This window comes from Pelodiscus sinensis, chromosome 4 (assembly GCF_049634645.1).
Source record: "Pelodiscus sinensis isolate JC-2024 chromosome 4, ASM4963464v1, whole genome shotgun sequence".
Classification (NCBI taxonomy): domain Eukaryota; kingdom Metazoa; phylum Chordata; order Testudines; family Trionychidae; genus Pelodiscus; species Pelodiscus sinensis.
The window spans coordinates 100,776,129-100,794,637 of NC_134714.1; the positions used below are offsets into that span (position 1 = coordinate 100,776,129).

The 18,509-nt window shown below is 53.4% G+C and overlaps 2 protein-coding genes across 3 annotated transcripts in view; both read left to right on the forward strand.

The window, feature by feature from the left end:
• Positions 1–18,509, forward strand: part of PPFIBP2 (PPFIB scaffold protein 2) — a 247,702-nt gene that overhangs the window by 37,662 nt on the left and 191,531 nt on the right. The gene's annotated exons all lie outside the window — the stretch shown is intronic.
• Positions 10,935–16,567, forward strand: LOC112543565 (uncharacterized). The gene is made up of 2 exons (XM_075927844.1): positions 10,935–14,736; positions 14,932–16,567. The coding sequence occupies exons 1-2, from the start codon at positions 14,178–14,180 to the stop codon at positions 15,066–15,068; spliced, it is 696 nt and encodes a 231-aa protein (XP_075783959.1). The 5' UTR covers positions 10,935–14,177; the 3' UTR covers positions 15,069–16,567.

Sequence of the window (18,509 nt, forward strand, 5' to 3'; positions counted from 1 at the left end):
ATCCAGCTTCTCATCCACTGTAACCCCCAGGTCCTTTTCTGCAGAACTACTACTTAACTGGTTGGTCCCCAGCTTGTAACTATGCTTAGGATTCTTCCATCCCAAGTGCAGGACTCTACACTTGTCCTTGTTGAACCTCATCAGATTTCTTGTGGCCCAATCCTCCAATTTGTCCAAGTCATTCTGGACCCTATCTCTGCCCTTAAGCGTATCTACCTCTTCTCACAGCTCAGTGTCATCCGCAAACTTGCTGAGGGTACAATCCATCCCCTCATCCAGGTCATTAATAAAGATGTTGAACAAAACCGGTCCTAGAACTGAACGTTGGGGCACTCCGCTAGAAACCGACTGTCATCCTGACATCGAGCCGTTGATCATTACCCGCTGGGCCCAGCCTTCTAGCCATCTTTTTGTCCATCTTTCTATCCATCTTACCGTCCATTTAGCCAATCCACATTCCCTTAACTTGCTGGCAAGAATATTGTGGGAGACCATATCAAAAGCCTTGCTAAAGTCAAGGTATATAACATCCACTGACTTTCCCATGTCCACCGAGCCAGTTACCTCATCATAGAATCATAGAATCATAGAATAATAGGACTGGAAGGGTCCTCAAGAGGTCATCGAGTCCAGCCCCCCGCCCTCAAGGCAGGACCAAGCTCCACCTACACCATCCCTGACAGATGTCTATCTAACCTGTTCTTAAATATCTCCAGAGAGGGAGATTCCACCACCTCCGTTGGCAATTTATTCCAATATTTGACCACCCTGACAGTTAGGAATTTTTTCCTAATGTCCAATCTAAACCTCCCCTGCTGCACTTTAAGCCCATTACTCCTTGTCCTGTCCTCAGAAACCAAGAGGAACAAATTTTCTCCTTCCTCCTTGTGACACCCTTTTAGATATTTGAAAACCGCTATCATGTCCCCCCTTAATCTTCTTTTTTCCAAACTAAACAAGCCCAGTTCATGAAGCCTGGCTTCATAGGTCATGTTCTCTAGACCTTTAATCATTCTTGTCGCTCTTCTCTGTACCCTTTCCAATTTCTCCACATCTTTCTTGAAATGTGGCGCCCAGAACTGGACACAGTACTCCAGCTGAGGCCTAACTAGTGCAGAGTAGAGCGGCAGAATGACTTCACGAGTTTTGCTTACAACACACCTGTTGATACAACCTAGAATCATATTTGCTTTTTTGGCAACAGCATCACACTGTTGACTCATATTCAACTTGTGGTCCACTATGACCCCTAGATCCCTTTCTGCCATGCTCCTTCCTAGACAGTCGCTTCCCATCTTGTATGTATGGAACTGATTGTTCCTTCCTAAGTGGAGCACTTTGCATTTCTCTTTATTAAACCTCATCCTGTTTACCTCTGACCATTTCTCTAACTTGCTAAGGTCATTTTGAATTAATCATAGAAGCTAATCAGATTGGTCAGGCACGACTTGCCCTTTGTGAATTCATGCTGACTATTCCTAATCACTTTCCTCTCATCCAAGTGCCTCAATATGGATTCCTTAAGGATCCCTTCCATGATTTTTCCAGGAACCGAAGTAAGACTGACCGGCCTATAGTTCCCTGGATCGTCCTTCTTCCCTTTTTTGAAGATGGTCACTACATTTGCCTTTTTCCAATCATCCGGGATTTCTCCCGATCTCCACAATTTTTCAAAGATAATAGCCAAAGGCTCCGCCATGACTTTTGCCAAATCCCTCAGTACCCTCGGATGCATTAAATCTGGGCCCATGGATTTGTGTACGTTTAGCTTTTCTAAATAGTTCCTAACTTGTTCTTTACCCACCACGGGCTGTCCATCTTCATCCCATCTTGCGTCACTTAGCGCAGAAGTCCAGGAGCCGACCTTGTCCGTGAATACAGAGGCAAAGAAAGCATCGAGTACTTCAGCTTTCCCCACATCATCTGTCACTAGGTTACCTCCTTCATCCATTAGGGGCCGCACACCCTCTCTGATCACCTTCTTCTTGTTAACCTACCTGTAGAAACCTTTCTTGTTATCCTTCACATCCTTAGCCAGTCGCAATTCCATTTGCGCTTTCGCCTTTCTGATAACCCCCCGGCATTCTCGAGCTTAAACTCCTCCCTGGTCATTTGTCCAAGTTTCCACTTTTTGTAAGCTTCCTTTTTGTGCTTAAGTTCACCAAGGATTTCCCCTGTAAGCCAATCCGGTCTCCTACCATGTTTGTCTCTCTTGCTATGCGTCAGGATGGTTTCTTTCTGTGCCTTCAATAAGGCTTCTTTAAAATACTTCCAGCTGTCCTGGACTCCTTTCCCCTTCATGTTAGCATCCCAGGGGATTCTGGAGAGGGACCAAAAAACCACGGTGAGGGAGCTGAGGGCTCAGAAAAGAGAGTGGGAGATGGAGCAAAGATTGAAAAGAGCACAGACAGGACCAGAGACAAGATAGGATCAGTGAACAGAGATAGGAGACCAATGGACACATGCTCATGCTCCAGCTTATGCAGGACCAAAATGACATACTGAGAAGCATAATACTCATGAACAATACTGAGACCTTAGCTAAGGCCTCCCCAGCCATAATTCTTTTCCTAGAAGCTGTGCCTCTGCCCCTCCACACCATCATGCATGGCTGCAAAGGTGCAATTATGCATCCAGCAACATTTCTTTCTCAACCCACTTATCGGAGTCCAGCAATGGTTTCTTCCCCTTTCACTGTATTTCCTGTGAGCCCAGTGATGACAGCTGGTCATTAGTACAGCTGTGGGGTTTAAAAATACAATACAAGAAAATGTTGTGCATGTTTCCGTGAGTTTTTATTTTGTGTTAAGCAACCCCCACCAATGCTCTGACCTGAGTGCCTCACTTTCAACCCCAACACACAGAAATCTCAGCCCCAGCAATGTCAAAGTGCTTCCTCAGAGCCTCCCTGGTATTGATGGCTACCCTGTGTGCTCCTCTGAGTGCTCGAGTGTTTGTTCAAACACCACGCCTCAGTGCACGCCTCCAAAGGGAAACAGTTCACCCTCACCCTCACAGAAATTACGTAAGCAACAGCATGTGGCCACCACCTTGGGGACATGATCCTCCAGAAGGTCCAGCCTGCCATAGAGACACCTCCATTGCCCTTTCATTCTGCCAACGGCACATTCAACAACCATTTGGCAGCAGCTTAACTTGTTGTTGAACTGCTCCTTACTACTGCCCAGGTGCCCCGTGTAAGGCTTCATGAGCCAGGGCTGCAAGGGGTTGGCCGTATCACCTCGGATCACTGTGGGCATTTCCTCACCCCCTACTACAAATTTCTGGTTACTTTCTGGGAAAAGTGCTGGCATGCAGCCTCCTGTACAGGCCACTGTTCCTGAAGACGCGTGCATCATGCACCTTTCCAGACCACCCCACATCTATGTCTGTGAAATGTCCCTGGTGATCCACAAGCACCTGAAGCACCATGGAGAAGTACCCCTTACGATTGATGTAATCTGAGGCAAGGTGGGGTGGTGCTATAATGGTGGGGGGGGGAGGGTGTCCCACCTCAACTAGGAAAGCCCTTTTCGGCAAAACCAGCCACTGAGTCATCCCCATTTCCCAGAGTCACTAACCTTCCAGCAAAGTGTGATTTATTGCCACACACACCTGCAGAAGTGCTGCCTCGGCAGTAGACTTGCCTACTCCAAAGTGATTCACAGCTGAACAGTAGCAATCTGGAGTGGCCAGCTTGCACAAAGCAACAGCCCCACGTTTCTCTACTGAGAAAGCAGCTCTCATTCAGGAGTCCTGGTGCTGCAGTTCAGGGGCCAGCTCAGCACATGGCTCCAGGAAGGTCGCTTTGCAGTTCTGTAGCCGCTGCTCTTCATCTCACACCTGCATGCCAAAGCAGTCCCACCACTCGCAGCTGGTTTCCCTGGCCCAAAAGCGATGATCAGATAAGCATATTAGATCTGCAAGTACAAAATTATATATCAAATTCATCATCCACTAATTCTGATGAATCTGAATCAGAACCCTGATCAGACGAGTACAAGTAGTTGTAGTAGTCATCTGCTACCAGCTCTATAAGTAGAAATGCTGCAGTGTGTGATGGCATCTGCACAGGGCTCATGATAAGGGCCGGAAGGCTGGGTTCCATGTGTTCTTGCTGCGGTTGCGCGAGTTAGTGTACAATCTGGAAACTCCCAGGGAGGCCTGGGAAGAAAACAGATGGCAGATGGGACATTTTTCATGTTCTCATCATGCCTAGTGCTACATTGTGTGTTCCCATAGGTGAAGTTGACACAAGGCTCTGTGGGATGCATGCCCACAATGCTCTTCTCTTTCCGTTGACCAGGGAGCTGTAGATGTGGCCATAAGTTGTCAACAGCAGGTACCAGAAAAACTGATTTGATGGGTTTCCAGTTATGGAGACTCCTGCCAATCGACAGCACTTTCATCACCAAACCTTGCTAGTGTAGACATAGCCTGAGTGTCCTGAGCTTTTTTCTTTACCCACTCACTCTGCCGAGGCTCTGATGATGAAGAGAAGCAATATAAGCATTGAAAGTTTGCCTTTCTCCCTCTCCGGAACTGTGCACATTTTCACAGCTACAGATAAAGATCTTGTAGGTGTAACCCATGTTTGCTTGGTGTGCTGGTCGGCTCCCTTTTAGTGGCATCTAGTCCATTGAGAGATTAATGAGTCTGTTACAGCCTTGTCTAAGGTCATGGAGCTTTTTTCTCATGCAGTGGACTATGACTCATACACTAAGATTTCGAGGTCCCAGGTTTGCTCCCATCCACTGACAATTGGGTCTGTCAGCATTTCAGAAACACTTTGACATTGGGTTACCGGGGCCCATGATTTGGTGCCATGTTTTATAAACACTTATGGCAAGTAAATCTATTTTGGAGGTAATCCTTCTAAAGAGTACATCTGTGTTTAGTGGTTTTGGTCTGTGAATGGGACAGGGGTGTTTTCTCCCTTGGAGTAATTCAGTTTTTAGTAAATAGTTTAATGAGATATTAAATGAGAATTAAACAATATTAACCATATACTTCAGATACTTCCCCATAATATGTTGTATTAGTGGAGAAAATGGATTTTTGATTATGCAGAAGAAAAACTTCTCTTAGTCAATTAAAATATTTTTGGACTCATAGACATAACTCAGAATGCCAGCAACACTTAGACTTCAGATGTGGAGATAAAAATAAAAAGGGGGGGAAAGGCAGAAATGTGATTGTCTCTAGATCCAGCTCACAAACTGAAAACTGTTAAGATAGCTTTTATTTATAATATCAAACACTCTGCCCTTCAAAAAGCTTCTTTTGACATTTTCCATTAGATTTGTTTACAGAGTCTAAGACAAAATAACTGATCAGAGTAACTAATGACCCCTAGGCAGATTTATTTTCTGTATTTAGTCTCCACCATCACACAGAATCTATTTAGTTAATTATTATTTTGCACAAATGTATGGACAGGCAATCACACATACAAAGCCATGATCATTAACCCTACATAGTCTGATCCTCTAGCAGATTTCATATAGGATGAATCTGGTTCATATAATTTATGTTTACAGTTGAGTAGTGTAGTTTAGTGAGCAGGACACTTACCGAAGTAGGAGTCAGGAGATCTGGCCTGGGTTCCTAATTCTGCCACTGAACAGTTGTGTGACCTTGGACAAATCATTTCTCCTCTGTGCTTCAGTTTCTCTATCCATAAAATGGGTATAATGATAGTCATCCTCATTTGTAAAGTGGCTTATACTCTGATGAAAGGAACTACACAAGGGATAAGTATTTGGTAACATTACACTCCAGCTACGTCTAGACTGGCATGATTTTCCAGAAATGCTTTTAACGGAAAAGTTTTCAGTTAAAAGCATTTTTGGAAAAGAGCATCTAGATTGGCACAGACGCTTTTCCGCAAAAGCACTTTTTGCAGAAAAGCGTCCATGGCCAATCTAGACACTCTTTTGCACAAAACAAATCTCAGCTGTCTACACTGGGACTTTTGCCCGAATGGGAGCAGCATAGTATTTCCGCAAAAAGCACTGATTTCTTACAGTAGGAAGTCAGTGCTTTTGCGGAAATTCAAGTGGCCAGTGTAGACAGCTGGTAAATTTTTCCGGAAAAGCGGCTGATTTTCCGGAAAAACTGGCCAGTCTAGACACAGCCACCTAGTACTCAGATCTAATATTGGGCTACTAGACGAGATGATAACAGATTCAGGCTATGTCTACACTACGGAGTTTTTTTTCCGGGATACCTCCGGTAGTCTGAAAAAACTCTGCCGCGTCCAGGGAATGCGTCTACTCTTCTGACATTTTTTGTGGAAGAGCAGATATGCTCTTTTGGAAGCCCTGTAATCCTTGTTTCATGAGGAAGAAGGGATCTTCTGAAAGAGGAGGTTTTTCCGAAATTTGGCCCAGTGTAGACGGGCCAAATTTCGGAAAAGCTTCTTCCACAAAAACAATTGGAAAAAGGTACGCAAATTGCGGAGTGCAACTACATCCCTTTTTCCGATAGATCAGTGTAGTGTAGACATAGCCACAGTCTTCTATCATTTCTACATTATCAAGCCATCTCCTCTGCTCTGGCATTCATAATGAGGGACCCCATTCCCTGCTTCTCCCTCAACCAATGCTGTGTCCCATGCCACTCCATATTCATGGAACACTCCTCCTGAGCTCATCTGCAAAGTCACTCTCCTCTACACATCAGCCAAATACTGTAAATAATCAGCTGTACAGGACTACCACCTTCTTTGTGGAAATTCTAAGTTTATTTTTTCTCATATGAGGATTCCAGAATGTCAGTTAGATCTGGTGTCATCACCACCTTCTGCTTTAGAATTGTCAGGTGGTCCTGATATTAAGCTAAATTCATTATTTAATAGTTTAGTTGAACTCTTGTAAATAACTTTTACTAATGTTCTGTTATTCATCTGAAGAAGTGGGCTGTGCCCACGAAAGCTCATGATCCCATCTACTTGTTTTGTTAGTCTTTAAAGTGCTACCAGACCATTTGTTGTTTTCTAAGTTTTTCCTATTTATTTATGGTTTTCCATGAGCCCCTGAAGTATAGATCACAGTAATCTAAAATAAGTCAGGTTTCCTCTACACTGTAAAGTTCTGTCAGTGTAGCTCTGTTAGGGCACATCTACACTCCAGGGCAAAAGTCAAATTAAGATACACAACTTCAGCTATGTCAATTGCATAGCTGAAATCGAAATAGCTTAATTTGGCTTTTGGCGCTGTCTACACAGCAGGAAGCCAAAGGAAGAACACTCTTTCTCCAATTTCCCTTACTCCTTGTGAAATGAGGGCAACAGAAGTCAGAGTAAAAAGCCCGTTATTTTGAAATAGATGTAGATGCGCACCCTGTTATTTCAAAATAAGCGTGCAGTGTAGACATAGCCTTAGTGAACAGTGTCAGAAACCCACACCCCTTTTGCTGACACAGCTGCAAAAGTAGATGCAGCTAGGCTGACAAATGATTATTGCTTGTTGCATAACTAATATTATTTGTGGAGGCAGTGTTGCTATATTGACAGAAAAACTCCTTCTGTCAGTGTAAGCTGTATCTACATTTTGGGTATGTCTACACTACAGCGCTAATTCAAACTAACTTAGTTCGAATTAGTTAATTTGAACTAAGCTAATTCGAATTAGTGCATCTAGACTTAAAAACTAGTTCGAATTAGCGTTTTGCTAATTCGAACTAGCGCGTCCACACTGATTGGACGCTGGGTTGCATTTAAGGGCAGCTGAAACTGGTTCCAGCAGGGCATCAGGTGAGTAGCTGCTTTGTGTGGCTGCTGTCTGAGGCTATCTGAGACTCGTGCTTAAAGGGACCCCCCTGGACAGCCGGTTCTCAGCTTTTCTGCTTCTTTGCCTACCTTGCCGAGGGACAGCAAAGCATTGTTCTCTCCGCCTGCCTGTGTCGGTGCTTCCCATTGGGGACGCCGCTGCAGTTGGCATCATGGAGCCAGAGCTCACCCTGGGCATGCTGCTCCAGTTTTTGGACTTGCTGCTGCAAGCCTGCCAGCAATGGGTGGAGGCTGCCTTGTACCACCTGGTGCACATCAGCCCCCTGCCTCTCCCCCTGGCCTCCCCGGGGGTTGTGGAGGAGCGGCAGCAGTGCCCGGATGCCAGCGTGCCCCGCCGCATCTGGCGTCTGGACACCAGCAGCGATGGGTGGGACCGCATCGTCCTGGAGCGCTGGGGAGACAGACAGTGGACCCAGAACTTCAGGATGAAGAAGGACACCTTCCTGGAGCTCTGCGAGTGGTTCGCCCCTGCTCTGCGGCGACGGGACACTTGCATGAGGCCCACCATCCCCCTCCAGAAGCGTGTGGTCATCGCCCTATGGAAGCTCTCCACGCCAGATAGCTACAGATCCGTCGGGAACCAGTTCGGCGTGGGGAGATCCACCGTCGGAGCAGTGCTCATGCAGGTATGGCACCCACCAGCCACTGGGCCAGGGGGGAGTGGGGCTGCAAGGAGGGGATGGGCTGCCCCAGGGAAAATGTGTCGGGGAGGAGGCGAAAGTGCCCCGCACCGGAGGGTTTGGTCTGTCCCGGCCGTACTACACACCGCCCGCAGGGGTTACTTCTGGGAGTGGGGCGCGGGACAGTGCCAGGGAACGAAAACTCCCAGCCACCCGGGAGCCCCAATGATTCACGGTTTGCTGTGTCCCTCTGCAGGTGGTCAAGGCCATCAACCAGGTGCTGCTCCGCAGGGTGGTCTGCCTCGCCGACCCGGACGTCATCCAGGAGTTCGGCACCCTTGGCTTCCTCAACTGCGGGGGGGGCCATCGACGTGACGCACATCCCCATCCATGCCCCGGAACACCAGGCCTCCCAGTACGTCAACCGCAAGGGGTACTTCTCCATGCTCCTGCAGGCCGTGTGTGACCTCCGGGGCCAGTTCATGAACATTAATGTGGGCTGGTCCGGCAAGGCACACGACGCACGGGTGTACCGCAACTCCTCCGTGTGCCAGAGGCTGCATGCCAGGACCTTCTTTCCTGACTGCCACATCAGGGTCGGGGACGTGGACATGCCCGTCTGCCTGGTTGGGGGATGCGGCCTATTCCCGACAGCCTTGGCTGATGAAGCCCTACATGGGGCACCTCAACCCCTCCCGCCAGACCTTAAATGCCAGGCTCATCAGTACCCGCATCGTGGTGGAGGGGGACTTCGGACGCCTGACAGACAGATTTAGGTACCTGCTCACCCGCCTTGACCTCGCCGAACACAATATCCCACCCGTAGTGGCAGCATGTTGCGTGCTGCACAATTTGTTCGAGCGGAAGGGGGAGGCTTTCCTGCCAGCCTGGATGGCTGAGGCTGACCACATGGCTGGCCAGTACATGCAGCCCCGCACTGCCGCCATCTGGGAAGTCCAACGGGGGGCTTTCCGGATCTGGTAAGCCCTGAGGCAGAGCTTCCAGGTGGAGGGGGAGGACTGAACTCTCCCTGCATGCCCCACTGGGGCCTTCTTCCACCCTCCTCCCCTTTCCCTTTCCCCTCCCTAACCCCCCTTCCTAATGTCAAATAAAGACATCTGTTTTGCCAACAAAAATCTCTTTTTATTTTACATAACTGGGGAGGAGTGAGGATGGGAGAGAGGAGGGGGAAACCTGGGAGGAGTGAGCTGGAAAGGGGTGGAAGGGGAGGAAGGGAAGGGAAAGCTCTGGGTAGGGTGTCCTGCTGGCTCTCCCTTCTCGCAGCACTGCGGATGTGGGGGCGTCGGGGGGGAGTGGGTGTGGAGGGTTGGGCAGGAGGGACAGGGGGTGCGGAGAAAGTGGGAGGGGGAGCAGGGGTGGGAGGAGGAGCGAGAGCTGGGGCAGCCGCAGGGGTTGGAGCAGGAGGAGGCAGGAACCTGTCCACAAGGGTCTGGAGGTGACCTCTGAGGGCACGGCTCTGCTCCTCCAGCACCTCCAAGCTCCACTGTCGCAGCCGCAGCCGCAGCCGCAGGTCCTCCCGGACCCAGTGCTCCTGGATGCAGGTGCCGCCGCTGGTAGTCCTCCAGGTTCCTGGTGCACCTGCTGGCCTGGGTGCGGGTGGCTGTTGCAGGCAGGGTGGTGCGCCCTGCAGTCCCAGTTGCTGTGGCTGTGGTGAAACAAGAGCAGTGGTCAGTTCTCCCTGGGGACACGGTGGGTGAATCCCAGCCCCCCTCTGCAAGGTGAGGTCGGCATGTGGGGAATTGGCCAGGGCCCCTGCATGACACCCAGCTGCTGCTCCATGGTGGGCAAGGCCCAGGCGCACTGTCTCCCCCCAATGCCCCCCATACACATAAGGGGAGCATGATGGCACTCACATGTGGAGCCCTCCCCGGCCTCGGATGACACAGCCGATGTGCTCTGTGGGGTTCCTCAGGGGTCCTGGGCAGGCTCCCTGCAGGCTCCTGGCTCTCAGTGTCCTCCTCCTCTGTGTCCAGGTTGGGTCCCTCTGCCCCAGGGTCGATCACCACCTGGGGGGCATGGATGGCGTGAGCCCCCAGGATGCAGTCCAGGGCCTCAAAGTGGGGGCAGGCCTCTGGGTTGGCCTCTGGCTGGGAGGCCCTGGAGTAGGACTGCTGCAGGTCCTTGACCTTGCAGCGGACCTGCTCCCGGTTTCGAATGTGGCCTCTGTCAGCCAGGCTGTCAGCCATGTGACTGTAGACGGCCGCGTTCCTGTGGCTACTGCAGAGATCATGGACGTTGGAGGCTTCCCCCCAACCCTCGATGAGGTCCACGATCTCTGCACTAGACCAGGCGGGTGCCCGCCTCTTGCGGCCCCGGGCAGGCTCCTGGGAGCCGCCAACCTGGTCCTGGGAAGAGGGGGAGGGCTGGGTGGCAGCGGGTGGCTGGCTCATGCTGTGCCAGGTGCAGGGTCTGCTGGCTGGGTGCTGGCAGGCTTGCAACTGGCACGAGCACCGTAGCCAGACCGTGCCCCTTTAAGGGCTCTGGGGCTGGGAGGGGGGCAGAAGAGTTTCCCTGGTTGAGCCCAGAGTGGCCACCAGGGCAAGCTGGGAAGGGCTAGCCTCCCACTAGTTCGAATTAAGTGGCTACACAGCCCTTAATTCAAACTACTTAATTCGAACTAGGCGTTAGTCCTTGTAGAATGAGGTTTACCTAGTTCCAATTAAGCACTCTGCTAGTTTGAATTAAGTTTGAACTAGCGGCTTGTATGTGTAGCGCCTATGAAAGTTAATTCGAACTAACAGCTGTTAGTTCAAATTAAGTTTGTAGTGTAGACATACCCTTAGAGATTCTGGCAGCGTAGCTATGCTGGCAAAGCCCTTGTAATGTAGAGTAGGCTTCAGTCTTTCACAAGTGTCATTAGAGTCTGTAGAGACTTGTTACTGTGATGGAAAATGCCATGCTGTCTCAGTTCCATAGCTTTGTTTTAACTTGATTTTGTTTTAGTAAATGTGGCAAAGTTTCTGGTGTGGAATAAAGAAAAGGAAATTAATATTTCAGGTGACTGATCAATACCATTCACTTTTGAATGGTTTTGTCAGAAAGTTTTGAAAACGTACATTTTAAAATGAAGATGCCATCTTAGGGTGTGTCTAGATTACAGGATTTTGTCGACAAAAGTGGACTTTTGTCGACAAAACTAAACCTGTGTCCACACTGCCTTTGAGTTATGTCGACATAACGTCGACAAAACTCAGCAGTTTTGTCGATGTATGTAAACCTCATTCTATGAGGAATAACGCCTTTGTCGATGTAGTTCTGTCGACAAAACAGCAGTGTGGACGCAGGGGAAAAGTTATGTCGACATAAAAGGCCTCCAAGGAGAACCCCTGGTGGACACTCCTGCCACAGCTTGAACTCTATTGTTCCTGCCTATATATACATCTTTAAAAGGCACAGGCACCCAGGAGCAGCACTCTGGCAGCAAGCGAGCTCCAGAGCAGACCAGGACTGTGCTGCTCAGTTCTGGGTGAGCCATGTCACAGGGACAAGCCCCCCAAGACCCCTTTGACCCTTCCAGGGAATCATCCCCCCAGGAACCCCGGGGCACCAAGCGCTGGGCACCCTCCTGGTCAGGGCTGGAGATAAAAGCCCTTCTGGGCCTCTGGGCTGAGGAGGACTCCCTCCAGGCCATGCACTCCACAAAGAGGCGGAACGCAGACACCTTTTCCCGAATGGCAGAAGAGCTGGCCAAACAAGGCCACCATCCCCGCACACTGGAGCAGGTCAGAGCTAAAGTGAAGGAGCTGAGGCAGGGGTATGTCCGGGCTTGTGAGCACAGCTCCCGCTCTGGGGAAAGGTCGCACTCCTGTGAGCATTATGAGGACCTAGACAGGATCCTGGGGGCAAGGGATCCTCTGCCTCCTGAGAGGCTCATGGATTCCGGGCTGGAGACCCCGGTTCTACAGCGGCCGGAACACCTGCTGGGGGACCAGGAGCGCCAGGAGGAGAAAGAAGAGGAGGAGGACGGCACCCAGAGCACCCGGGAGCCAGGCACCCAGACACAGGAGGCCTCCCCAACCACCTTGGACCCCGGGGAGGGAACATCAGGTGAGTGCTGTGAGGGTCCAACACACACAGGGCAGGGCAGGGCAGGCGGGAGCAAAGGGGACGGCGCAGTGCTGTGACATGTCATCGGCCTGGGGGGAAGGAGGGGACTCACCCATGGCTGCCCTCAGGGAGGGCCGTGCTACCCCCCTGAATCCATACAGCTGCTAGGCACCGCTTGTTCCTGCAGGCAGAGATGCCCCATGCAGGCATGGGCTGGAGACGCTGGGACTGCCTCACAGCTGCAGGCCTCTCAGCACTCTGTGGGAACCCCAACCGTAGCCCGACACTCATCCGTGCTGCTCAGCCATGGGGGATGTGCGGAGGGAGGGTACGACAGTGGCCTGCACACCGCCTGGGGTCCAGGGAGGCCGTGGCTGCAGGCCAGGCCACACCATGCCTTACTGAGACACACATGAGCAGCCTCTGACCCTAGCACAGGCACTTCCTGATGAGAAGAAGGAGGGCATGCCCTCTCAGGGAAAGGGTGAGCATGCATGACTGACGACTTTTCCCTCTTGTCCTCCACAGCCGGACCAGCTGAGCAGGAAGGGGGCGCCCCACCTGCCCCACCACCCAGACGATCGCAGGGCACTTGTAGGCACTGGCGCAGCTATTTAGAGCTGGTGCGCCAGGACTTTGGAGTCCTGCAAGAGATGAAGGACTCCATGGAAAGAAGGCTGGAGGCAGAGGCAGAGGCCGAGTGGCGCCGGCAGTTGCTGCTCGAATTTGCCCAGCAGTGCAGGGACATCTGTGCTGCATCTGGGAGGCCATGGCCTTCCCCGGTCCTTTGCCTGCTCCTGCCCCTTCTCCTCAGCCTGCCCCCTCCTCTGCCCCTGCCATCCCAGCCCCAGCCCCATCTCCTGCCCAGCCCCCTTCTGTGGCATCCCACACATGCAGCCAGGCACTACAAGGCTGCCAGAGCCAAAGCAGCAGGAGCTCAGCCTCCAGGCAGCCCCCTCAGCCCTGAGCCTCTCTCCCCCTTTCCGAGTTCACATTCCCCCTTCCCACCAGTGACACAAACTGAGGGATGCATTTTTTTAAGCACTTTATTTTCTAAAACAGACATTTTTATTTTTCTCTGAATCAAAGAGTTATTTATTTTCGTTTAAAAAAACAACAGTTAAATAAAGTGTACTATGGTTTTCACCATCACCTGTCTCCATTCTCAGTGAGTGGGGACTGAGTAGAATGGGTGAATGTGGGGCAGGGAGGGGTTGCCGGGAGGAAGGCACCGGGGGTATGGAGCAATCCCACATGTGGAAGGCCCTGGGCACAATCAGGGGCCTCCCTCGGAGAATTGCTCCCTCAGGGTATGTCTACACTACAAAGTTAGTTCGAACTAACGGACGGGAGTTCGAACTAACTTTCATAGGTGCTACACTAGCGCTCTGTTAGTTCGAATTTAATTCGAACTAACGGAGCACTTAGTTCGAACTAGGTAATCCTCATTCCACGAGAATTAAGCCTAGTTCGAATTTACTAGTTCGAATTAAGGGCTGTGTAGACCCTTAATTCGAACTAGTGGGAGGCTAGCCCTTCCCAGCTTGCCCTGGTGGCCACTCTGGCCAACACCAGGGTAACTCTACTGCCCCCCTCCCGGCCCCGGAGCCTTTGAAGGGCCACGGGCTAGCTACACTGTTTGTGCCAGTTGCAAGGCTGCCAGCACCCACGCCAGTACACCCAGCAGCTGACACCCCATGAGCCAGCCACCCGATAACACCCAGCCCTCCCCCTCTTCCCAGGACCAGCCTGGTGGCTCCCAGGACCCTGCCCGGGGCCGCAAGAGGCGGGCGCCCACGTGGTCTAGTGCGGAGATCGTGGACCTCATCGAGGTTTGGGGGGAAGCCTCCAATGTCCACGATCTCCGCACTAGCCACAGGAACGCGGCAGTCTACGGCCGCATGGCTGCCAGCCTGGTCGCCAGGGGCCACCAGCGCAGCTGGGAGCAGGTGCGCTGGAAAATCAACGACCTGCGGCAGTCCTACTCCTGGGCCTGCCTGCCAGGGGCCGACCCGGAGGCGTACTCCCACTTCCAGGCTCTGGACCGCCTCCTGGGGGCTCATGCTGTCCCTGCCCCCCGGGACGTGATACACCCCGCGGCAGAGGGACCGCTCCCAGAGACGGAGGAGGAGGAAGAGGAGGAGGAGGGCTCCGAGAGCCAGGAGCCTGCCGGCAGCCTGCCCAGGACCCGGGACCCCCGAGGCACCCCACAGAGCCGCTTGCCTGTGTCATCCGAGGCCGGGGAGGCGTCCACATGTGAGTACCATCGTGCTCCCCTTATGTGTACGGGGGGCTGGGGCGAGAGGGAGCCCAGGGACCGTGCGCCTGGGCCTTGCCCACCAAGGAGCAGCAGCTGGGGATCCTGCAGGGACCCTGGCCTTGCAGAGGGGAGCTGGGTTTCACACACCTGGGCCCCTGGGGTAATTGACCGCTGCTCTTGTTTCACCACAGCCGCAGCACCTGGGACTGCAGGGCGCACCACCCCGCCTGCAGCAGCCGTCCGCGCCCGGGGCAGCAGGAGAGCCAGGAACCAGGAGGAGTACCAGAGGAGGCACCTCCGGTTCCTGGAGCAACAGCTCCGTATCTAGGACCACTGGGTCCAGGAGGACCTGAGGCTGCGCCGGAGGAGCTTGGAGGCACTGGAGGAGCAGGGCCGTGCCCTGCGAGGCCACCTCCAGAGCCTGATTGACCGCTTCCCAATTCCTCCTGCTCCCCCTGCTCCCCCTCCTCCTCCCCCTGCTTCTCCTGCTGCTCCCCCTCCTGCTCCCGCTCCTGCTTCCTCCACACCCCCCGTCCCTCCTGCCCCACCCTCCACAACCATTCCCCACCAACGCCCCCGGACCCGCAGTGTTGCGAGACAGGAGAGGCAGCCGGACCCCCACTCCTGAGCTTTCCTTTCCCTTCCTCCCTTCCCTCCGCTTCCAGCTCCCTCGTCCCAAGTTTCCCCCTCCCCTCTCCTACCCTCCTTCCTCCCTCCCCCCACCCCAGTTATGTTAAATAAAAAGACGTTTTTGTTTGAAAAACAGGTGTCTTTATTTGACAGTAGGTAGGGAGGGGAAAGCGAAAGGGGGTAGGGTGGAAGAAGGCCCCAGTGGGGCATGCAGGGAGAGGTCAGTCCTCCTCCTCCACCAGGAAGCTCTCCCACAGGGCTTCCCGGATCCGGACGGCCCCCCGCTGGGCTTCCCGGACGGCGGCGGTGCAGGGCTGACCATAGTGGCCAGCTATGCGGTCAGCCTCAGCCATCCAGACTGGCAGGAAAGCCTCCCCCTTTCTCTCACATAAATTGTGGTGGACACAATATGCTGCCACCACGGGAGGGATGTTGTGCTCGGCCAGGTCCAGACGGGTGAGGAGGCATCGAAAGCGGGCTTTCAGTTGCCCGAAGGCCCCCTCCACCACGATGCGGGCCCTGGTCAGCCTGGCATTGAAGGCCTGGTGGGAGGGATTGAGATTCCCCATGTAGGGCTTCATCAGTCACGGCTGCAGTGGGTAGGCCACATCTCCCGTGTGCAAAACCAGGCACACGGGCATGTCCACTTCCCCGACCCTGATGTGGCGGTCGGGGAAGAAGGTCCCAGCCTGCAGCCGCTGGTACATGGAGGAGTTGCGGTACACCCGGGCGTCGTGTGCTTTGCCAGACCAGCCCACATTAATGTCCGTGAACTTTCCCCGGTGGTCACACACGGCCTGCAGGATCACGGAGAAGTACCCCTTGCGGTTGACGTACCGGGAGGCCTGGTGTTCCGGGGCACGTATGGGGATGTGCGTCCCGTCGATGGCCCCCCTGCAGTTGGGGAAGCCGAGGGCGCCGAATCCCCGGATGACGGCGTCCGGGTTGATGAGGTGGACCACTCTGCGGAGCAGCACCCGGTTGATGGCCTTGAACATCTGCGGAGAGAGATACAGCAAAGCGCCAATCAGTGGGGCGCCCGGGTGGCTGGGAGCATTCATGCCCTGGCAGTGCCCCCCGCCCCACTCCCGGAAGCAACCCCCCTGGCGGCGTGTAGTACGGCCGGGACAGACCGACCCCTCCGGTTCGGGACGCTTTCGCCTCCTCCCTCCCCCCCTTTGTCCCTGGGGCGGCCCATCCCCTCCTCGCAGCCCTCCTCCCCCTCCGGCGCAGTGGCCAACGGGTGCCATACATGCATGAGCACTGCTCCGACGGTGGATCTCCCCACGCCGAACTGGTTCCCGACGGATCGGTAGCTGTCCGGCGTAGAGAGCTTCCAGAGGGCGATGGCCACCCGCTTCTGGAGGGGGATGGCGGGCCTCATGCGAGTGTCCCTTCTGCGCAGGGCAGGGGCGAGCCACTCGCAGAGCTCCAGGAAGGTGTCCTTCTTGATCCTGAAGTTCTGGGTCCACTGTCGGTCTTCCCAGCGCTCCAGGACGATGCGGTCCCACCAGTCGCTGCTGGTGTCCAGATGCCAGATGCGGCGGGGCACGCCGGTGCCGGGGCGCCGCCGCGGCTCCTCCACGGCCTCCAGGGCGGCCAAGTGGAGAGGCAGGGGGCTGACGTGCACCTGAAGGTGCCAGGCAGCCTCGAGCCATTGCTGGCAGGCTTGCAGCAGCAAGTCCAGAAAGTGCACCAGAAGGTGCAGGGCGAGCTCTGGCTCCATGTTGCCACCTGCGGCGGCGTCCCCGAAGGGAAGCACCGACACACACGGGTGCAGAGATCAACGCTTTGCTGTCCCTCGGCGAGGTTGGCAAGCAAGCAGGAAAAGCTGAGAACCGTCTGTCCGGGGGGATCCCTTTAAGCACGAGCCTCAGATAGCCTCATACAGCAGCCACACAAAGCAACTACTGACCTGATGCCCTGCCAGAACTGGTTTCAGCCGCCCTTAAATCCGCCCCTGCGTCCAATCAGTGTGGACGCGCTAGTTCGAATTAGCAAAACGCTAATTTTAGTTCTAGATGCGTTAGTTCGAATTAGCTTAGTTCGAATTAACTAATTTGAACTAAGTTAGTTTGAATTAGCGCTGTAGTGTAGACGTACCCTCAGGGCTTCCCAAATGCACAGGCCCAGCTGGTGGGCTTGCCGGGTGGCAGCTGTCCTGGGCTGCCCAAACTGCCTCCCCTCCATCTCTGTCTGCGTCCTCCACGCAGGGAGGAAGGCCTCCCCTTTTCTCTCTACGAGGTTGTGCAGCACACAGCATGCTGCAACCACATCGGGGATGTTGTGTTCCCCCATGTCCAGCTGCGTCAGCAGGCACCTAAACCTGCCCTTCAAACGGCCGAAGGCGCACTCCAACTGGAAGCAAGCCATATTGAGGTGCTAGTTGAACAGTTCCCTGCTCGCGTCCAGGTGGCCGGTGTAGGGCTTCATGAGCCAGGGCATGAGAGGATTGGCCACATCGGCCATGATGCATGTAGGCAGATGCCTGACTGCCAGTTTCCTCTCTGGGAAGAATGCCCCAGCCTGCAGCCTGCAGTACAGGTATGAGTTCCTGAACACACGGGCATCGTGTGCACGGCCTGACCACCCGACACAAACATCAGCGAACTGTCCCCTGTGGTCGACCAGAGCCTGCAGCACCATAGAGAAGTAGCCCTTCCTATTGATGTACTGTGCTGCTCGATGGGGCGGGGCACGGATGGGGATGTGGGTCCCGTCCAGTGCTCCACCGCAGTTTGGGAACCCCAGCCCCGCAAATCCAGCCAGGATGGTCTGCAGGTCTCCGAGGCAAATGGTCCTGTGGAGCAGCTCTGTATTGATGGCCGTCACCACCTGTAGAATGGGACAAATAGAAAAAAGCAGTGTGGATGCAATAGCCCCTTTTGTTGACAGAACTCTGTCGAAAAAAGGCGTTATTCCTCGTAAAATGAGGTTCACCACCATGGACAAAACTGCTGCCTTCTGTCGACTTACTGTCAACAGAACGTGGTGATAGTGTAGATGCAGGTATAGTTTTGTCGACAAAAGTCCACTTTTGTCGTCAAAAACCCTGTGGTCTAGACACACTCCTAGAGATTTGCTTCACTATATAACATTAGAATGTTTAAAATACTTTCTCTAAAAAAGCAAAACACAT

Excerpts from the sequence above, each read along its gene's own strand:
- LOC112543565 (XM_075927844.1), top strand. The coding sequence starts at position 14,178 with ATGAGCCAGCCACCCGATAACACCCAGCCCTCCCCCTCTTCCCAGGAC. Across the intron at positions 14,737-14,931 it reads GGCCGGGGAGGCGTCCACAT|CCGCAGCACCTGGGACTGCA; the intron begins GTGAGTACCATC and ends GTTTCACCACAG.